General features: G+C 40.0%; 2 protein-coding genes across 7 annotated transcripts in view; one reads left to right on the forward strand and one right to left on the reverse strand.

The window, feature by feature from the left end:
• Positions 1 to 42: 42 nt before the first annotated feature.
• zdhhc4 (zinc finger DHHC-type palmitoyltransferase 4) lies at positions 43 to 5,163 on the reverse strand. Of its 2 annotated transcripts, none has more exons than XM_042397453.1 (7): positions 5,058 to 5,163; positions 2,843 to 2,979; positions 2,649 to 2,722; positions 1,874 to 2,052; positions 1,171 to 1,296; positions 646 to 890; positions 43 to 465 (listed from the first exon to the last, which is right to left on the reverse strand). In XM_042397453.1, the coding sequence occupies exons 2-7, from the start codon at positions 2,963 to 2,965 to the stop codon at positions 166 to 168; spliced, it is 1,047 nt and encodes a 348-aa protein (XP_042253387.1). In that variant the 5' UTR covers positions 2,966 to 2,979; positions 5,058 to 5,163; the 3' UTR covers positions 43 to 165. The 2 variants fall into 2 exon arrangements, with proteins under 2 accessions (XP_042253387.1, XP_042253386.1); XM_042397452.1 differs by lacking the exon at positions 5,058 to 5,163 and adding an exon at positions 3,230 to 3,362.
• grid2ipb (glutamate receptor, ionotropic, delta 2 (Grid2) interacting protein, b) overlaps positions 2,915 to 17,721 on the forward strand; it is a 49,497-nt gene continuing 34,690 nt past the window's right edge. Inside the window, exons 1-6 of one of the 5 annotated variants that reach the window (XM_042397442.1) lie at positions 2,915 to 3,001; positions 3,711 to 3,851; positions 4,039 to 4,166; positions 9,459 to 9,712; positions 9,920 to 10,249; positions 11,874 to 12,028. In XM_042397442.1, the coding sequence (XP_042253376.1) occupies positions 9,467 to 9,712; positions 9,920 to 10,249; positions 11,874 to 12,028 (731 nt within the window). In that variant the 5' untranslated portion in view covers positions 2,915 to 3,001; positions 3,711 to 3,851; positions 4,039 to 4,166; positions 9,459 to 9,466. Of the gene's footprint in view, positions 3,002 to 3,449; positions 3,534 to 3,608; positions 3,852 to 4,038; positions 4,167 to 7,301; positions 7,468 to 9,458; positions 9,713 to 9,919; positions 10,250 to 11,873; positions 12,029 to 17,721 lie in introns of those variants that run through there. The other 4 variants (XM_042397443.1, XM_042397446.1, XM_042397445.1 and 1 more) reach the window with 4 other exon arrangements.

Genomic DNA, 17,721 nt, shown 5'->3' on the forward strand with positions numbered 1-17,721 from the left:
CTTTCAAATTCATGTAAACAAATGTAGGACAGACACCAGAGCTCATAAAGAAATCACTGACATAAACTTTATTTTCCCTGTAGTAGTAGCAGTAGATCTCGTGGACAGTAAATCCGAGGGGAACGTACAGTGAATGCAGCATAACAACACAGAAGGCAGTATCTTTCAGTTGTCTTTTTTCCGAACAGGTTGCGGAGGGAAGAAAATCTCGCCCAGGTTTCGAAGTAGCCCTCGGCTGTAGTAGTGTCTTTTAGAGTGATCTGGTGTTGGGCTACAGAGATGGTCTGCTGTTGAAGTTGGGTGGCAGTGCTGACAAACGTAACCTCGACTTTTGTACCACTCGTTGGAGGTCTGGTTGACAACAGCCAGGTAGGAATGGAACAGGGCATAACCCGCCAGCAGGAAGAAGACAAAGACCAGAAAGCCCAGCATAAAAACAATTCGGGGGAAGGTGAGGAATAGATGCTGGAAGGACAGAAGGAAAAACATTTCAACATGAGATATCTAATTGGAAAAACATGGCAAACATTAGATTTTCAGAATAATTAAAGCCTTTTACTTGATTAAAGTCACTTCAGCTAGTAAATGTCCTATTAGAGCAGCATATAAAATGATATACAGTATGTCAGTGGTCCTGAGTCTCACCTGTACAACAAACAGAGGCCCCGTTGCTTGCTGCTGGCCATATTCATCTATATAACTGGCCCTCATAAGCCCTGACCGCAATACAGCATGAAACAGCATGTCTGCTGTCAGTAGGGCAATGTCGCCTGCCATGGCGCACACGCTGAAGAGGTAAAGCAGGAAGTAGCGTGTGTTCTGAGCACCGATACAGTTGTTCACCCAGACACAGTGGTGGTCAAAACGCTGAACACATCTGTTGCAGACCCCTGAAATACAAAGTGTTGATACAGTGAGCACTACTACAAGGAAAATGTGTTTTTTCTTTTGGCACTTTTCTTTCTTTGAGCACAAAAAGTGTACAACTATGTCACTGTTTGTTACTTTTAATTCTAACATGCTGGTTTGAAGATGTTTTGCTACAAAAATGCAATGAATAAGTTTAATCAGCATTGATACATTTCAAGTATTTTTGTAAAGGTAGAGAAACTACGGGTACAGCATGAACCCAAGAGGGAAGAGAATAGCTGCTACAACAGCAGGACTCACTGCAGTGTTTGGAGCGGGCCGGTTTGACGAGCTGGCAGGTTGGACAGGAGACTCCTGGGTGAAACAGTCTCCTGTCATACGGATAGATGTGTATCTGGCCAGCGACTTTCTTCTTTGTCACTGTGCCTGTCAGATGGTGAGTCGAGAGGAGCGGGTTGAGAAAAAAATACAGCACTGTGTAATAACACAAAGCACATACTAGTGCTGCATGATTTCAGATATTCTAATAAAATATATTTTCTCTGCCTATTCTTGTATAACACCATCTGAAATGACCTACAGTAAGTAATACATTTTATGAGGAATTGATGCTACATGCAACTGCTTTTCTGCAAACCCACAACCTACATTACACGGGCCTTATAACCAGTAGTAAAACCACTCTTTAAGACTAAATTGGATGAATCTATCATGTAACCTTTCATGGAAATTAGGCATTTGCAGCAAATGTAGCAGTAGTAGGCATGTGAACAGCAGAAGAATTCAAGCACGCAGACCAAATAAAAACTATACCTTTAATATGAAAAGACAGAGAATTCAGGTAGAGTTTGGAGGGTAAATGAGCATAGTAGCTGCATCTGGCATTCCCAAGATCAAGGTAATCAAGGTGTTCAAGTCTTACATATCTCACATGGAGCATTTCACCTTCCTTTCTCATGTAAATATGTTCTAGCATATATGCTGCAGGTAATATAAACTTCACCTGGATCTCTCTTGATGCAGAGGTAGAAGAAAACAGACTTTATGGCCAGCAGGACGTAAGGCACAGACAGGCTGGTCAGAGTGGTGTCCATCTCCCTGCAGAAGCCAAACACCTCATAGGTGAACTCTGCATACACAGCACCCTCCAGCAGGATATGTAGATAGATGAACATGTTGTTCCTATAATGAAAGGCAAATGCCAAACACTGAAGGTAAATACATAAGATAAGTTGTCTGAGGCTAAAATGATAGACTAATATACAAGATTAGATCCATCAAATATAATGAGAATTGATTTATTTCTGGGAGCACTAAACTTTAAAGTTCCCCTCCACTCAAAAATGTGTTTTTCTTCTTGTTCCTACAGTTGTATGTTTGAGCTTCACTGTGCAGAGTTTGACACAAGAAGTTTCACAATCATCTGCTTAAAGTGGAAAGTTTCTCTGTGCTCATTGAAAATCTGATTTTAAGGGGTGGGCCTACAAGCATGATTTGTAACATCACAAATAGTTTGGAAGCCAATCCTAGTACGATATTCAAAGTATACAAGAGTGATGTGGAAACTTAAAGCCTCCAGTGTACAAACACTGAGAATGGAAGTATAGTGAAGTATGACTTTTTTAATGGGGGAGAAGGAGTAGATGTCATTTTAAGGATTTTAGCAAGATAATTATACTTTTTCCCCTGAAAAACCACATCAAACACACATTATTGTTCCAAGCAGAGTATTTTTGTTTGCCTTAATACATGTGTGGAGGAGACCTTTAACTACAAACCTTTGATGAAACAGCCTGTGCAAGGTCCACTGTGAAAGCTTTTGAAGCCATTTGGGCGTGAATGGTGAAATTACCTGTGAAGGAAATTGACAACAACTGTAAAAGCAGAGGACGTGTTTTCATTGTATTGTGAGAAATTAGTGTAACAACGCCACACAGCGTCAGGTTGAAGAAGTACAGTTAACTTTTCTTACCTTTACTAGAAAGTTGAAGAGGATAGTGAAGGGGGTTTGCTGCTGGCCTGAGTATTTGCAGACGAGGACGATACATGTTAGCACCACCGCGACGTATATAGCGAACAGAGTGAGGAAATCCATGTCTCACCTGGGAGCTTCATAGAAACGAAACAACAGGTGTTTGTGGAGCAAACTCAACAAGAACATATGGTTTTGTTACTGCTAAGTTTCCCAATCATTTTGTCTCAACCTGGTGAAGATATCTACATCCAAAAAACGCAGATGTAACTGAAAACGAGTCTGATAAACAAGTTTACGTTAGCACGCTAGGTCAGCACCCAACGTTAGCGAACCATACCGACCCTCCCATTCAAAGCTTTTTAAATCTTTCATCTCTCCTCTTACCTCCTAGTCGAGCTCACACATAGCTGCCTTTTTAGTGTTTTATCTCACGTCAGCATAGCTGTTTGGGGTTTCGTAGCGTGTGCCGTCAGCTCCACTTTCGGTCCATGCCCATGTCTTGTAAACAATGCTAGTTCCTTAGCATCGACGTTGCTAACTACAAAGCTAACAGATGATAGGTTGGGTCAAACGTCCCTGCTGAGGCTGATACTGCTGCTTAGCTATGAGAGGAAAAACGTCTGTTTCAAACAGTATGCTGATATAAATGTGATACAAAAGTGGAGAAAATGATATTAGTTTGCATTATGTCAGTAAACTCCTGTTTTTAAAAGCTTATATATAACTGTAAAATAACTAGTTCACACTTGTGCAGCTCTTATGTATAGTATGGTTTTCTTTGTGAATAGTCAGACTAATGTTTTCACCCTTTTTGGAATATATTGAACGTACTTATCTCAATACAGACTTTCTTATTTATCCACAGGGGCATCCCATTTTACTGTCTTTAGCATGACAGGCTTCAGTTTTCCAGACTCCTATATGTTTAAAAAAGTTGAAGAGTTTGTCTTTGTTCCTGAATGAAGAGCAGATATGGTGCATTTAGGCTTTCTCCTGGATCCAGCAGGTCAGTTAATGTCATGCAAGGAGCACATTCCTGCTTCCAAATTAGAACAGAAATTAGACCACTAAAGATGACTGCACTGTCTTGACCTTTTTTTGGCTTCACCGTCTACATAAACGACTATCTCAGAGTTAGTTAGTTGTTTTTTCTCTCTGTCACTGACATCCACTGCTCCACACAATGCAAAAAGGCATCACAAGACACCTCTTGGATCTGGTTGCTGACTTGGCCCGACACTCATATTACAGCTCACAGTGCTGGAGAGGAGAGCATTACTCAGGAGCTCTGCATGCACGTCTGTGGATGCTGTTTAAAAAGGTACGGTGTGTGTGGTTGTGCTTAAGCCTTTGTGGGTTATACTGGTGTTTGTATCATTTTAGATGATTTTAAATGTTTATGGTGTTACAGAGGTTATTGCTCACAAAATATTGTGTATTTGTAGATACATTTTGAAGCTGAGAACTGTTTCTGAAACTTTTTCACTCTGTGTTCTCATAACAGTGATGAAGTGCCAGTTTTGCTATCATAAAGAGAAAATCTAATCTAATGTATAATGTAGACATACTCAAATGTACAGTAATAATTATTTCAAGTGATTATTACAATTGGACTAATTAAGCGAAAAGGCTGAGACAGTTTTATCAGACTCAGTTGCCTGTGAAATGTCATTTTCTGTCTGTCTTCTTGTCACACACGAGTAACCGTCTTGGCATGTAAGTGGAGAGTTTGATTGAAGTGAACAGTGTCTGTTTGGAGATACAGCCATTCGTGTTGAATTATTCAGTTGGTACCAGACGGGCTGTTCCTTATTGTGTGCTTTGCCACTAATGACGGTTCACACTCCAGTAGGTCCACCTGAAGGCTTCCTTACAGGTACTTTCTCTTCAGCTGGGATGAATTCTCATTTTAATACTGAATGCAACTTGTTAATAGAGAGGGATTAATAAACTGAGAAAAATCATTTCATTAATTGATAATGAAAATAATTATTAGTAGCAGCCCTGAAGCTGTCTGTACCTGAGGTACCCTAACAATAAGTTAATACTGTTTAATACAGTAACATAATATAATATTATATAATACTCTCTCTGTGATATCTTCCCTCTCGACATAATCTCTCATATTCAAGGGTGGAATTAGCTTTTTTAAATTTACTCGTTGCTGTAATTGAATTTTTTTTAAATTAAATAAATCTATAGGGAACTCTACCTTCTGTAGTATTTTCAGTCATAAAAATCACTTTTAACTATGATCTCCTTTTCAAAAAAACAAACTTTTACTCTTTAAAGTATCAGTTACTGCCATTTACTTAAATATATTTCTAAACGACCATCTTCTCAAAAGTAAGTCTGTGGTTTTGACTAATACTGCAGGTGCATTTCAAATGGCCAGCAAACCCACACAGGTGTTTTCACTTCAGACTAATTAGACCCTTGTTAAGGTTGAAGTTGGGTGGAGCTTTGCTGGGAATTACATGAGGTCACCAAACTCTGAGGGGGATGTCAATCAAAATCAATATGTAGACACCCATTCAGTCCTCAGAAGAAGTGTACTAGGTGTACAATGTTGGGACTTCAAACAAGTATTTTTCACAGATAATTAAGAAAAATATCCCCCATGTAAAAGCACTTCTGCTTGAGTAGGTCATTGCAACATTGTTCCACAACAACCGCCACAAAAAAACTAGGGCTACAGCTAATAATTATTTTCATTATTGGTTAAATGCTGGATTATTTTTTTAACAGATTAATTATTTTGTCTATAAGATGTCAGAAAATAGTAAAACTCACCACAATCCCAGAGTTTAATGAGATGTCTTCAGATTGCAGATGTTTAAACCTCAAAGATATAACATTTACAACGACATAAGAAAAGCAGGAAATCCTCACATCAGAGCTGTGACTGTCAAATGTCTTGAATTGTTGTTGATTCATTGACTAATGTTTCAACACAAGAAAGACCTTTCTAATGTAAGTCTCACATTAACTAATTTTTTTTTCTAGCATGTGGTCATTTCACTGTCGTAAGAATATCGTGCGGGTACTATAGCTCTGACCTTTTCACTCCTAACTATCACTTGTCTATAATAAGGACTGCAACCAACATTTTCATTATCAATTAATCTGCCCATTTATTTTCTTATGTTTCTTTTGGTCTAAAACATTTGGTTTTAAAAATGCGTCTTGGGTGATCGAATCACAAGTGGACAATATTAAATACAAGTGTAAACAACCACCAAGACACATTGTGATCCGCTCACTCTAACCACAGTGGTTTGGGACGCATTTGACCACATATCTCTTGTGGTGTAAATGCTCATGCGTCCCTTAAAACGACGTAACTGGAACATATGTCATCAATGCAGAATGTGGTAGTTGCTCTTCTTGAAACATTTTAGTTTTCTTAGCTAGTCCGTGCAAAATAAATCTGGCACTTTTCAGGCGACAGACTGACTTAATAGCTATGCACGGGGCCCTTGGACCCTCTAGCGGAAGTGACGTAGGCAGTAACGAAATCTGAACACAAATGGTCAGCTGGGCACCTTGGAGATGCGTGATAGACACAGGTGTAAACGATGATGTCTCTCGGCTGTCCATTTGTGTTTGGATAACCGAAACACATTTTAAAACCAAGTGTAAACAGACTCAGAGTGGCTTTAAGATGATCTAACTGTTGCACCTGTTCTGCACTATCAGTGAAATGCCTGTTTTCACTCCTGCTTTTACTCAGCTCAGCCTCCGATTGAGACTGTATCTTGACACTGCAGTGATCTGTCACACTGTCTGACTTAAATACAAGGCTTTCACAATATTCTCTTACTATAGTGAGTGTAAACATCCATCAAGGGAGGGGACCATGTGTTCCTACAGTATTAATAACCGGGGGTGGAGGAGAGCTGAAGATTCAGCCCATAATCCTACTAATCCTGCAGGCTAAAGTCTTAAATTGCCCCTGCTCCTTCTCAATGGACTGAACATTTAAATCTACTCGCACACATGGAGACACACACATGGACGCACAGAATTCCAGGCAAGCAGACGCTCCAATTAGTACTCATCAGGCTTTCTTGCATCGACGCAGAGTGATTCTGGGCCAGGAGCGGTCCCTCAGAGAGCCACCTAGCCAAGAGAGGAGGAGGAGGAAAAAGACACATTGGTGTATTTATAGAAAAATGAGGCCTCACAATACCCTTTTTGGAGAGAGAATTATTAAGGAACCGAGGTGCGCGGGTGCATGCGTCCCAGTTTTCTGATTAACACTGTGCAAGCAGGCTGGCCCAAGGATGAATCAGGAATGAGACGCAGGACCAACTCCTTGACACACCCACAGAGAGACTGCACTCGCTTTTCATGCACACTCACCCCTTGCTCACGAGGAGACTGCTGTGGTTTCAGAGTGGAGGAATGGGTCAATGTTTTGAGTTCGTCACCCTTTCTGTTTGACTTTGGGTTGTGGGGTGGTCAGGGGGGAGTTGGGTTTTTTTTTTCATATTATATTTGAGAAGACAGATTGGATAAAAGTCTGACATTCAAGATGAAGAAGTTTTTGCAAAACAAAAAAGGCAGATACTCTTTTCGGCAGAGCAAACGGGGCTCTCGGTATCCATCTAAAGATTTCTGTAAGTCTTTTATCAGCTTCGTCCACTGTGTGAGTCCTGCTGTGCTGTGGTTTTGGAGGCTGTGGATCACATCATTAGCCTCCAGCTGAGCTGTGGGGTTTATAGTAGATTATATTTAGCAAAAACCAACATCTCAATTTCTGTAATTCTGTATTTATCATTTTTGAGATGTTTTTTTTAGTTAATGCTGTCCGGTATCTTACCTGCGTAGAACTCATCAGTGCAGCCAATGGTGTACTCCCATTCTTTATTGCATAATTACTATTCAACAGGAAAGACGTGCGTGTGCACTGAATGAAAAAAATTGCTGCAGGAACTTTTGTCTCTCAAGCTAATTAAGGTCACAATCTCTGCGATGCCTTAATTTGATTGGCTGCTTTGGAGTTTGTGAATCAGGTCAGGGACCGCTGAGTGTGTCATGGTTCAGGGTAGAGGGTTACAGAGCCGCACGCGATAGTACAACTTGAGACACAGGAGAGAGCAGGAAGGAGAAGAGACAGGGCACAGATGTATCTCAAGTTGTGTGTATAACATGCAAAGGATTATTTGATCTAAGGGTTCTTTTGCAATGTCAGTAGACTGGAGTGCATTGACTGCTGTGGGTAAGTTTATGTGTTTGAATGTGTTTGTGTCGTTTTCTTCATGTTTTGGCTGGACCGCAACAGCGGCGCCAGCCCCATAAACGCAAATGTCTGTCCCTGACTGACTGACTGACTGACTGACTGAGTGATGAAGTTACACCATTGGTCGGCCAAAGCCGGTTGAAGGTCGCCGAAGCTAAGTATCCCAGAATGCATTTCGCACCAACCGGCAGCAATGGCGGAGATTAAGCTGTTGTAATTTTCGCTGTAGGACTGTTAATATGTCACTTTATTAAGTGTCAGGCGAGAAAGTAAACATTTAGATTCCCATTGTTTGGTCAGTTTATCCAAATAACGCCTATTTGGAAATTTTCTCTGACGTTTTCGGAGATGTGACGAGCTGCTAGCCGGGTGAGACCAGCCAGTCCTGTCAGCGAATAGCAGCCTGACTTCTGCGATGATCAGCTGGTTAACGTCTGTCGTCATCCCGCGGAGGAAATGATCTAACAAACTGATCTGTGCAGCTCTTGGTGATTTACCACTGCTCTAATGTCTTTGTAGCATTTTGATATATGATATAATTCCTTTTGGAAGATAAATGCTGGTCTCACAGATGAAATATAACAATTATAGCTGCCACATTAGTTTGTCTGTAAAGTGAAGCTTCATGTTTTTACTGGACAGAACAACAGCGCTGCCTCTGGGGCTCTATAGGCTATAGGCTGTACAGATATCACCACATTTCAATAAATATAAACGTATAAAAATCAACAGATCAGTCTATATTAACTAACTTTATTAAGCTATACAACCGTTTGGATTTTTATTATAGCTACATTACAGACTGAATAACATAATTTACTGCATCTCTCTGTCAATGACATTTTTTTGTGAGAAAAAAAGTATTAGTTGAGCTTTGAGTCGAGATTATTTTGTCACAGTACAGTCAGATAGGTGTGTTGAAGCTGAGTTGCTGTTGTTCCAATTGTAGAATGATCGTACTGCGTCCTCAGAAGTTTGTACTCCTGAGTCAAACTTGCCAAGTCCAAACTAGCAAGTATGCAAGTCTGAATTTGGCATACTTGGTATTGAGAAAGGCCCTAGGTCAAATTGGCTTCAGTCAAAGCCTGGCGCACTTCCTAGGGGCTTGGTTGCCACTTCCTGTATCCATCGTTTCAAATTAAAAGCCCTTTAGCATTTCATACACGGTCCAGCCATATACAAGGTTTTGTCCTAGTCTTGTTAGCATACTGTCTCTTCAGTGAAGCTCCAAAGTGCATTAGAGATTGTAGTGCGGGACCACCACACCTCTTGGATTATTAGACTTCTATGGTCACTTTTCTCCCATCCTACAGTCTTACATCCTTTTTTTTTTCTCCCACCTCATTCACTACCCTCCCCTCATTTAAGTCCTCAGCATGCCTACGTCCAACCAGGGCTGGCCTGAGGAGTTTGGCTTCCAGCTGGGTGGGAATGGACCCAGTTATATCCTGTCTGTGGAGGAAGGGAGCAGCGCCCACCTGGCAGGGTTGCAGGCCGGGGACCAGGTCCTGGAGATTGAGGGCCACAATGTGTCAACGCTGGGTCCGCAAGCCGTTATCGCCATCGCCCAAACTCAGAAGAACATCCCTCCCAGCATTGGAGTGGTGTCCCGCATACAGCAGGTGTTACACCTCTTGAGTTCATCACAGCAATACATATGTAGATTAATGCCTGTACAACTACATGTCATAGTGAAGTTATCAGTAACTGTATGTCCAGATTGGAAATGAAACTGTCTGTTGTGGTGTTTTTCAAAGTGGGTTTGGGGCCAAACAAGGCAACTTCTTTTATATTTTCTTTATTCTTCATTTTCTTTTCCTGCATTACAGATGGACATCATACCAGGTCCGGATGGTCGTTTTGGATTCACCATTGTGGGAGACTGCCCCCTGCTGGTGGAGGACTGCTCGCCTTGCTCCCCAGCTGGTCGCGCGGGTCTGAGGGCTGGGGATTACGTCATGGAGGTCAACGGCATCCCTGTCAGGCAGCATGAGACGGCCGCAGCATTGATCAAGGCCTCTCAGGGGAGGACGCTCCGTCTAGGGGTGTTGTGTCTCGGCCCGCGGCAGAAACACAGCGTCAGCATAGAGGACAGTCAGATGGGAGGAGAGGGGGCGAGACTGGACCGCAAACACAAGGCTCTTGAGTTCAACAGGAAGGTACGAGCAGCATGAATGGCTGAGTCCAAGTTAATTTCAACAACTGGTCAAGTTGAGCACAGATGGGGAGTTTAACCAGGGCTTTCTACAAGGATATGGACAGTGGGGAAAAGTCGCCAGCTAAGAGGCAATTTTCTCAGTCCATGCCCCCTGGAGAAATATTTTGTCTGTGAAAGCCCAAATTTGGTGGCCTCTGGCACATTCTAATGCCACTATTCCATCATATACACTGATCTTAATTATTGCATATTTAGTTTGCCTACCCAATTGTAAACATGTAGTGAACTATTGTAAAGGAGAATCAGACTTCTTGTGCATTTTAGCTCATACAGTCTATAAATAGCTATTTATATTCAAAACCTCCCCTATTCCTGACTGATCAGAACTTTTGTAATTAAGAATCATTAGACCATATTTATGATATTTTATTTATTTATTAACACCTTCACTGTGAGGTTTATCAAGACATGCCACAATGATGGTTAATGTATTGTTTTACTAGAAACATAAATGCACTCTTCTATTTCTAGCCTATGTTTTGGTTGTAAATTAAATTATTTATAAAACCTGTGCCAATAATACAGTAACTCTAAAGTAACAAAACATGAATCACTAGACTCAAATCATATAAATCTACTGAATCAACTCAATTTCTAGTCATCTTCGTCTTTGTTTTCATCTCTACTATCAGTGTGAGGCTGAGGCGTAGCCTACATTTTCCTCATATGACGCAGGCCTGTTACTTCGACAACATTGCCTGTTTTAGTGTGTTTGCAATGCATCTTAGAGATGGCTCTGCTGTAAAAAGCACTACGTAAATAAAGATACTTCATTAATTAGTTCATTCATTAAGCCCATGCGGTGTATATGGAAAATGCAGCGCTTTCAGTGAACTTTTTAATACTTACTGCGCAATCATCAAATTGCTGCCTCCGGTGTTTTTTTCCTGGAGTAGCCTGTCTAATGAGGATGTATCCTGTCTGTGCTATCAATGCAGTTCTTAATGTGTTTTGTCATCAATTATTTTGCTAATATTTGTCAAACACTGAAGACAACTCTCCGCTCACTACTCGGCACTACACAACCTCTTACCTGAGTGCTCACACACATTCATATAGAGTACGTGGGGGCAGGACTGATACAGACAGATAGGAACATTTCTCTATCATCATGCTGGCATTGTTTTGCAGCGGAGGCTAATGGACGTAATTGTACACACATAGTGAATCGCAACTTGTTAATTAAAACCATTTTATTAGAATCAGAAATTATTATAATAAAGTAGCTGGCTGGACTTAAATGAGTAGTCGGCCATTTGGTCGGCAGCTGGCGTTTATGGAAAGCTCTGGTATAACACCAAAATAGCATACAGTAAATCAGCTTAATTCTTCAACATCTTTCACATTTGTGTGTGGGATTTAAACTAATGAATCCATAAACGTGTGAGGACCATTACATACAATACACATATGTAATCCATTAAATAGTTTTTACTGTAACAGGCCAAGACAAGTCCAGAATAGAACCAGAATGCAGAGACAATTCATCTGGCACTGTGTAAAACTAGGTTACAACAACCCTCAAAGTAGCCCAACCTCTAACATCATCATTCACTCTCCATCAGGTTGATCAGATTTTAGGCGATGAGCCAGAAGTGAAAGAGAGACTCTTCACTGTTCTGAAGCAATACGCGGCCGAAAAGAGAGTCGATTGGTTGGCCTACGTCCTGCCGGAAATACTCGCCACTGATGAGCATCGACAGCTCATCTCCAGCATCAGGTGAGAGCGAGAGGTTTTTGCTCATGTTACACTGGATTGCTTGACATAGTATAGAATAAAGTGCAGGTAGAAGGTGGCCTGGCCTTCCTATGATTTAAAGTAAGGTCCACGTCTGTCTCTTACCATATTTTCTGTCGTTCTGTGCTGTCAAACTCCCTCATAAAAGCAAAATCTCACAAAAAATCCTCAAAATTGCATTATCCTCCTACTTGTTTGGTGCAGACTGTGATTTAAGGACATAAAGGTAATAAAAGTCAGTATTAGTTTGTGCTTCTGCCAAGCTTTCAGAGTAAGATTATTATAACTAGTTATATGTCTTTGTATTGTATCCACACATACCCACTTGTCATTATCAAGTCCCAGTGAAAACTACAGTAATCTCCAGGGATTAATTCATAATGACTATGTATACAGGCTTTTCCTGTTCTGTCACAGGATGGATTACAGAGGCCAGCCATTTTAGAGCTACGCTTTAGGTTTAGGTGGGCTCCATCTGCCACCCAGGGGTAAATCCACAGTGACCCTCCAAGTCGCTTAAAGTGTCATCGCTGGTGTCAGTGAAACCGCAGGATCTCAGACAAGACTGGACTGACATGGAGGGGCCTGAGCATAGAGTTTTCAGCAGCAAATAAGGATTGGCAACATGGACCATATTCACAGCATGGAGGTGTCTGTGATGATGAGCCACAGTAAGCTTGATTTAGATGAAGACAGATTTATTTGAGTACTCCCTTCATGAAAATAACTTTCAGTAGCAGTGGTCATGCTGCTCTACTTCTGCAGTCCCTTCTGAAAGAAAAAGAAAAAACTTGAGCTACACCCAACAGGTTTATTGAAGTTTTGTGGTGGTGTGTTTTCATGAAATGGAATAACGCCAGATAACTGAACGTGAAAAACTATTTGGGCAGCCAGAGTTTCCTGGTTGTCCATGTGCCAAAATGACCAATATTTCTGCCTTTCTATAAATCCCCAGACAGTTTGTCCACAGATTGCACTTCCTCCGCAAGTAGAGCCAATAAAACCTTTTATTCTCTTACTATGCTGGCTTGTTACCCACCACTACTACACCACTTTTAACTTTTTTTTTAATGGTATTAATACACTGTAAGAAGGGTTTCCAGCAGTATGAGAGCAAGTAGTGTTAGTGTAGTTTTTTTTTTTTTTCTGGCAGTATTTTTATGCTTCAAATTGGTCATGAATAATTCAAAAACTGTCAAATGAGAACTCCTCATTGGTACTTGTATAATAAAGGACCCTCCTATTTGCACATGCACCAATAATAACATAAATGCCATCTCTCTGTTGTCTTCCATCCCCCACCCATCTCGCAACTCTCTTACCTCTCTCTCTCTCTCTCTCTCTCTCTCTCTGAGGGGGTTTTTGTGTTTTGCTCTGATGGATTTTTTTCTCATTATTCTGCTCAGAGCTTGGGCTGTTCCCTGCTCTCTCTGTGCGGTGACCATTTTCCCCTGACACTTGGTAAAGGCAGCCTACTGTATGTGCTGAAGTCCCACCATATTTTGTATCCCCCACAGAGAGGCAGCGCTATAGCAGTAGGTGTGCCCGCTATTCTGCGCACTACTAGATGGTGCAACTTGTGCTTATAGGTTTAGTTTATTTTTGAACTATGGGTGACAGCTAAAACAATGAATTGTCTGGGGTGAGTATGTCTTTCCATTCTTTTCAGTTGAGATTTGTTTGGAATATGTTTCCTTAAGGTTTTATGAAATCTGGTTGCCATATATTGTTTATTTTTAAAGGTATTTCTGCATTTTCATCAGCTTGTTTAGATCTGGCACCTGCACTTTTTTGGCAAAGTGACAACAGTAATTATATATGTAAATTCGCTTCTTGCTTTATTCTGCAGCACAGAGTGTACTCTATATACATAATGTAAGTTGTTAGGTGTGAACGCACCTCAACAAATCTTGATCAAAAGCTGTAAATGTTTAATATTTGATGTTTTTAGCTCCAAACTCCTGTTTTGTAAGTGTTCTTTAAATCTATAATTAATCAGATCTACTGAATCATCAACAGCATGTACCATTCATGTAGTTTGATGTGACCACACTTGGATGGACATTGCCTCTTTTAACACAGTTAACAATATAAAGCCCTGCTATTGTGCTTTTCTCTAAGTGACTGAAGTCATTAGGGTGAGTGATGCTCTGCTTTTAGGAGGTAATCTTTTGCCACGTGTTTGAGGGTGCGTCTGTGTTTGAGCATGCTTTTGAGCTGAATGTTGACTTTCAGATTATGTAAATATTCCTTTTAAATGTATCTGCTTGTGTTAAACTGAGTGTTGTCTGCTCTGAAAATAACGCATTTGGCTTTTCTGTAATGCATGATGTCTACCAGTAGCTGGATGGGTAACAGTCATGGAGGTGTGTTTAAAAGCAGGTCTATTTCAGCTATGCAGAAATCAGAAAGAAATTAGTAGTTTACACCTCTAGCTATTAAAAAACATTTTGCCATTTACCATTCATTACAACAGCGACCAGAAGTAGATCATGGTGAGTCTAAATTAGCCACAAAACTGCAGTTTTCAGCACCTCTGTGCATAAAGCGTTCCTGTTCAATAGGGGTGTTAATGATGGTGTTTAATCGTGACTGCAGGAATCAGTGGCTGGAGCTTGTTTGCATCCACTGCACAAGACATGCTTCACTACACAAGACGAGAAACAGAAGTGGCTCCCAAATACCTTGCAAACTGTTTTTATTAAACTGGATGATGAACAAAAACAGAACCAAGGCCTGTACTTTCATAAGTAAGAGAGGAACATCAATTTTTGACACAATCCGTTTATCTTTATTAGTAGAATTAAGCACTGAACTCCTCTGTCAGATTGCAGGAAGAACATAACGGACCATCTCAACAAATATTTCATTTTTTTAATTTTGATATCAAATAGCAATAAGAAATGTTGTGCTGTTGGTTTTTGAATTAGATAAGCAGGTGAATCTGGGCTTTTTCAAGATTAAAGAACAATTGTAAGTCCTCTTATTGGTCAACTAATCATTGAGTCTCAGTGAATGTTTTTCAGACCCAAAGTGAAAACTGATCTCATCGGATTCATTGTAAGCTTCATATTAGGGCTGGGTGATACGGACAAAATCAAATATTACAATATTTTTGATCAAATACCTCGATATTGATATTACAACAGTATCGTGGGGTTGGCTATTGGTGCTTTCACAAAATATTTACACAATGAGATTTTTGATAAATAATCATCAGTAATGTGGATATCATGACTACATGGGTAAAGGCAAATAATAGAACAGCTAGAACAGTCTGGTAGGTTCAGAAAATCACATCATTTTACTGTAACACAGCCTTTAAAACCAGGAAAAGACAACACTTACACCATATCACAATATTACAGTATCCAAAAGACAATATCTAGTCTCATATCATGAAATCAATATAATATCAGTATATTGCCCAGTATTGTTACCAACAAACTCAACCTTAACCATTGTTGCTTACACCACTAATACACAACATTAATCATGTCAACACACACGTTATATATAAAATAGGTATAGGCCATATACTGTATAATACAGTATATTATAGTATTTCTATATTTCTATTATAGTATTACTATATAGTATTATAGTATTAGTATAGTCATACTTTGATCAGTTGTATTCTTAACTTCATTAATCCAGCGTGTACATGTCTACACAGTGGATCAGATATGACCTTTTTCACCAACACAGTATTCAATCAGCTACTTTTGACAGTTCTTGGACACAGACCAGCCGTCTTGTGACGCTTAAAACAGATTTGTAATCGTATAATTATTTTTTAATTCCACTGGCGTTATCCTTAAATGTGTGACCCACCACTGTGCTTCACTTTTTTTGGCAGCGTTCAAAAGAAGTGGGGCAAATTGTTTGTTCAGCCTTGCTCGCCTGTATTTGAGCCACATCTGGACACTTGAAATGAAATGAGGTCTCCTCTCCGTAGTTTTCTGCATGTCATTCTTCCCTTTTGAGAAATCTGTCCCTTCCTCCCTGCTTGCTTCCTCCTCCACAATCCTCTGTCAGATAATTATAGATCTCTGTTCTTCATAAATGAGGTCAAATCGGAGCACTCGTTTAGTTTCGACAAGTTGACGCAGAAAACTTTTTGTGATGAGGTGGCTGTTTCAACAGATGGCTGTTCATACTCAGATGGAACAACTGCATTTGTAAAAGCATAATGCTGATAGAAGCAGTGACACACACTTATACAGACAGGTAGCTGTGAGAGACAGAGACATATTAGCATCATGATATGAATAGATGACAAATAGCAGAGAGGCGCAGATGGCAACAGCGAGGATCTGTGTGGGTTTTTACACCTACATTACTACAGAACATTTATTTATATCTCAGGAGTCTGCTTATTGTAGCCAGTAGTCTGTGCTCAGGGGAAACTGTCTCAGGCTGCAGTCAGATACATGCACACCTCAAATCTGATCAAAATCTGCAGAGACAGTGACAGCAGGCTAAGAATATATGGCCTATATCTTTGAGTGAACAGATTTGTTCCAAAAACGAGATACCCACCATTTCTGAAATGCGGCAGCTACTCTAAAACAAGTGATAGTAAAAAGATTAAGAAAGAGTTTGTTTTTGAAAGGTTAGCAGGTAACGAAAAGCCACAATGTAGATTTTTTAATGTTGTTACAGCATCTTTTAACTTATTCCACTGGTGTATGTTTTTGTTGGTGGTAAAATGAGCCAATCCCAGTGAAAAGTGATTTGTGCATGTCAGGAAGGCAATGGAGCACAGAAGAAAGTGTTATTTGCTGCCTAACTTTGAATATTAGTTAAAGAGCGCACACGTTTGAAACTGTAATTGTGTGCAGTTCTTCCCAAAAGAGGTCTGCTATATGTGAGGAATTATTAGTCTAATGTTGTCACCTCAACAAAAAGATCAGGTGTGTTTTAATTTTGAAAATTGTCCCAATAAAAACAGTCTCAAGCAAAAATAGAGATAACCCTGATGACATCACAAGGGTTATTTTCTCAGGCTTTAGAAAGCTCCCTCCACAGGCACAGAAGACATACAACTATTTCACAGGCTGAGTAGTACTCCTTGTGACTGATCTTAATATATAAAATGAAGTGAGTGTCCCTTTAATGAATATTTGATTGCCATTAAAAGAAATAAATATATTCAAGCGGGAGGTAAGGGAATCATGTCAGAATAATAGGCTGTCACATTGTTGGTCTTTTGTCTTGTGTTGTGGTGCTGAACGGAGAGCTCCTCTAAAAGGGGTGGCGGTGTACTACAGTGTATTTTTTGACAGAACCACTGGGGGGTGCCAGAAAAAAAAATTCTGAATACTTTCTGTATTCTCTATATTTTTATAATATGGAATATGAAACTTTTTACTAAAGGGATCTGTTACATAGTATTTTGCAAAACATTACTACCCGTGTCTGATTACCTTCAGTATGTAATAGTAATGGATTTGCTTGAGCTTATTGTAGTGTAATGTAAACTACATAAGAGCAGCAAGAGTTGGCTTCAGTTTTTATGGACAGTCTGTCATCTAGTAGAGAATATATTTAACCTTTTGCCAGGATCAATGTACATCACATAAAGAGATAAGTTGCTGACATGATTTATCCACAAGAATGACATTGACAGAAATTGCGAAACAGAATCACCAAAGATATGTTTCAGGTAGACA

The sequence above is a fragment of the Thunnus maccoyii genome, chromosome 20 (assembly GCF_910596095.1).
Source record: "Thunnus maccoyii chromosome 20, fThuMac1.1, whole genome shotgun sequence".
Taxonomy (NCBI): Eukaryota; Metazoa; Chordata; class Actinopteri; order Scombriformes; family Scombridae; genus Thunnus; species Thunnus maccoyii.

Bases quoted from the DNA above. Each gene is read 5' to 3' on its own strand.
- zdhhc4 (XM_042397453.1), bottom strand. From the start codon at position 2,965: ATGGATTTCCTCACTCTGTTCGCTATATACGTCGCGGTGGTGCTAACA. The intron at 891-1,170 runs GTGAGTCCTGCT...TTTGTATTTCAG, and splicing joins GGCCCGCTCCAAACACTGCA to GGGTCTGCAACAGATGTGTT. The intron at 466-645 runs GTGAGACTCAGG...CTGTCCTTCCAG, and splicing joins GGCCTCTGTTTGTTGTACAG to CATCTATTCCTCACCTTCCC.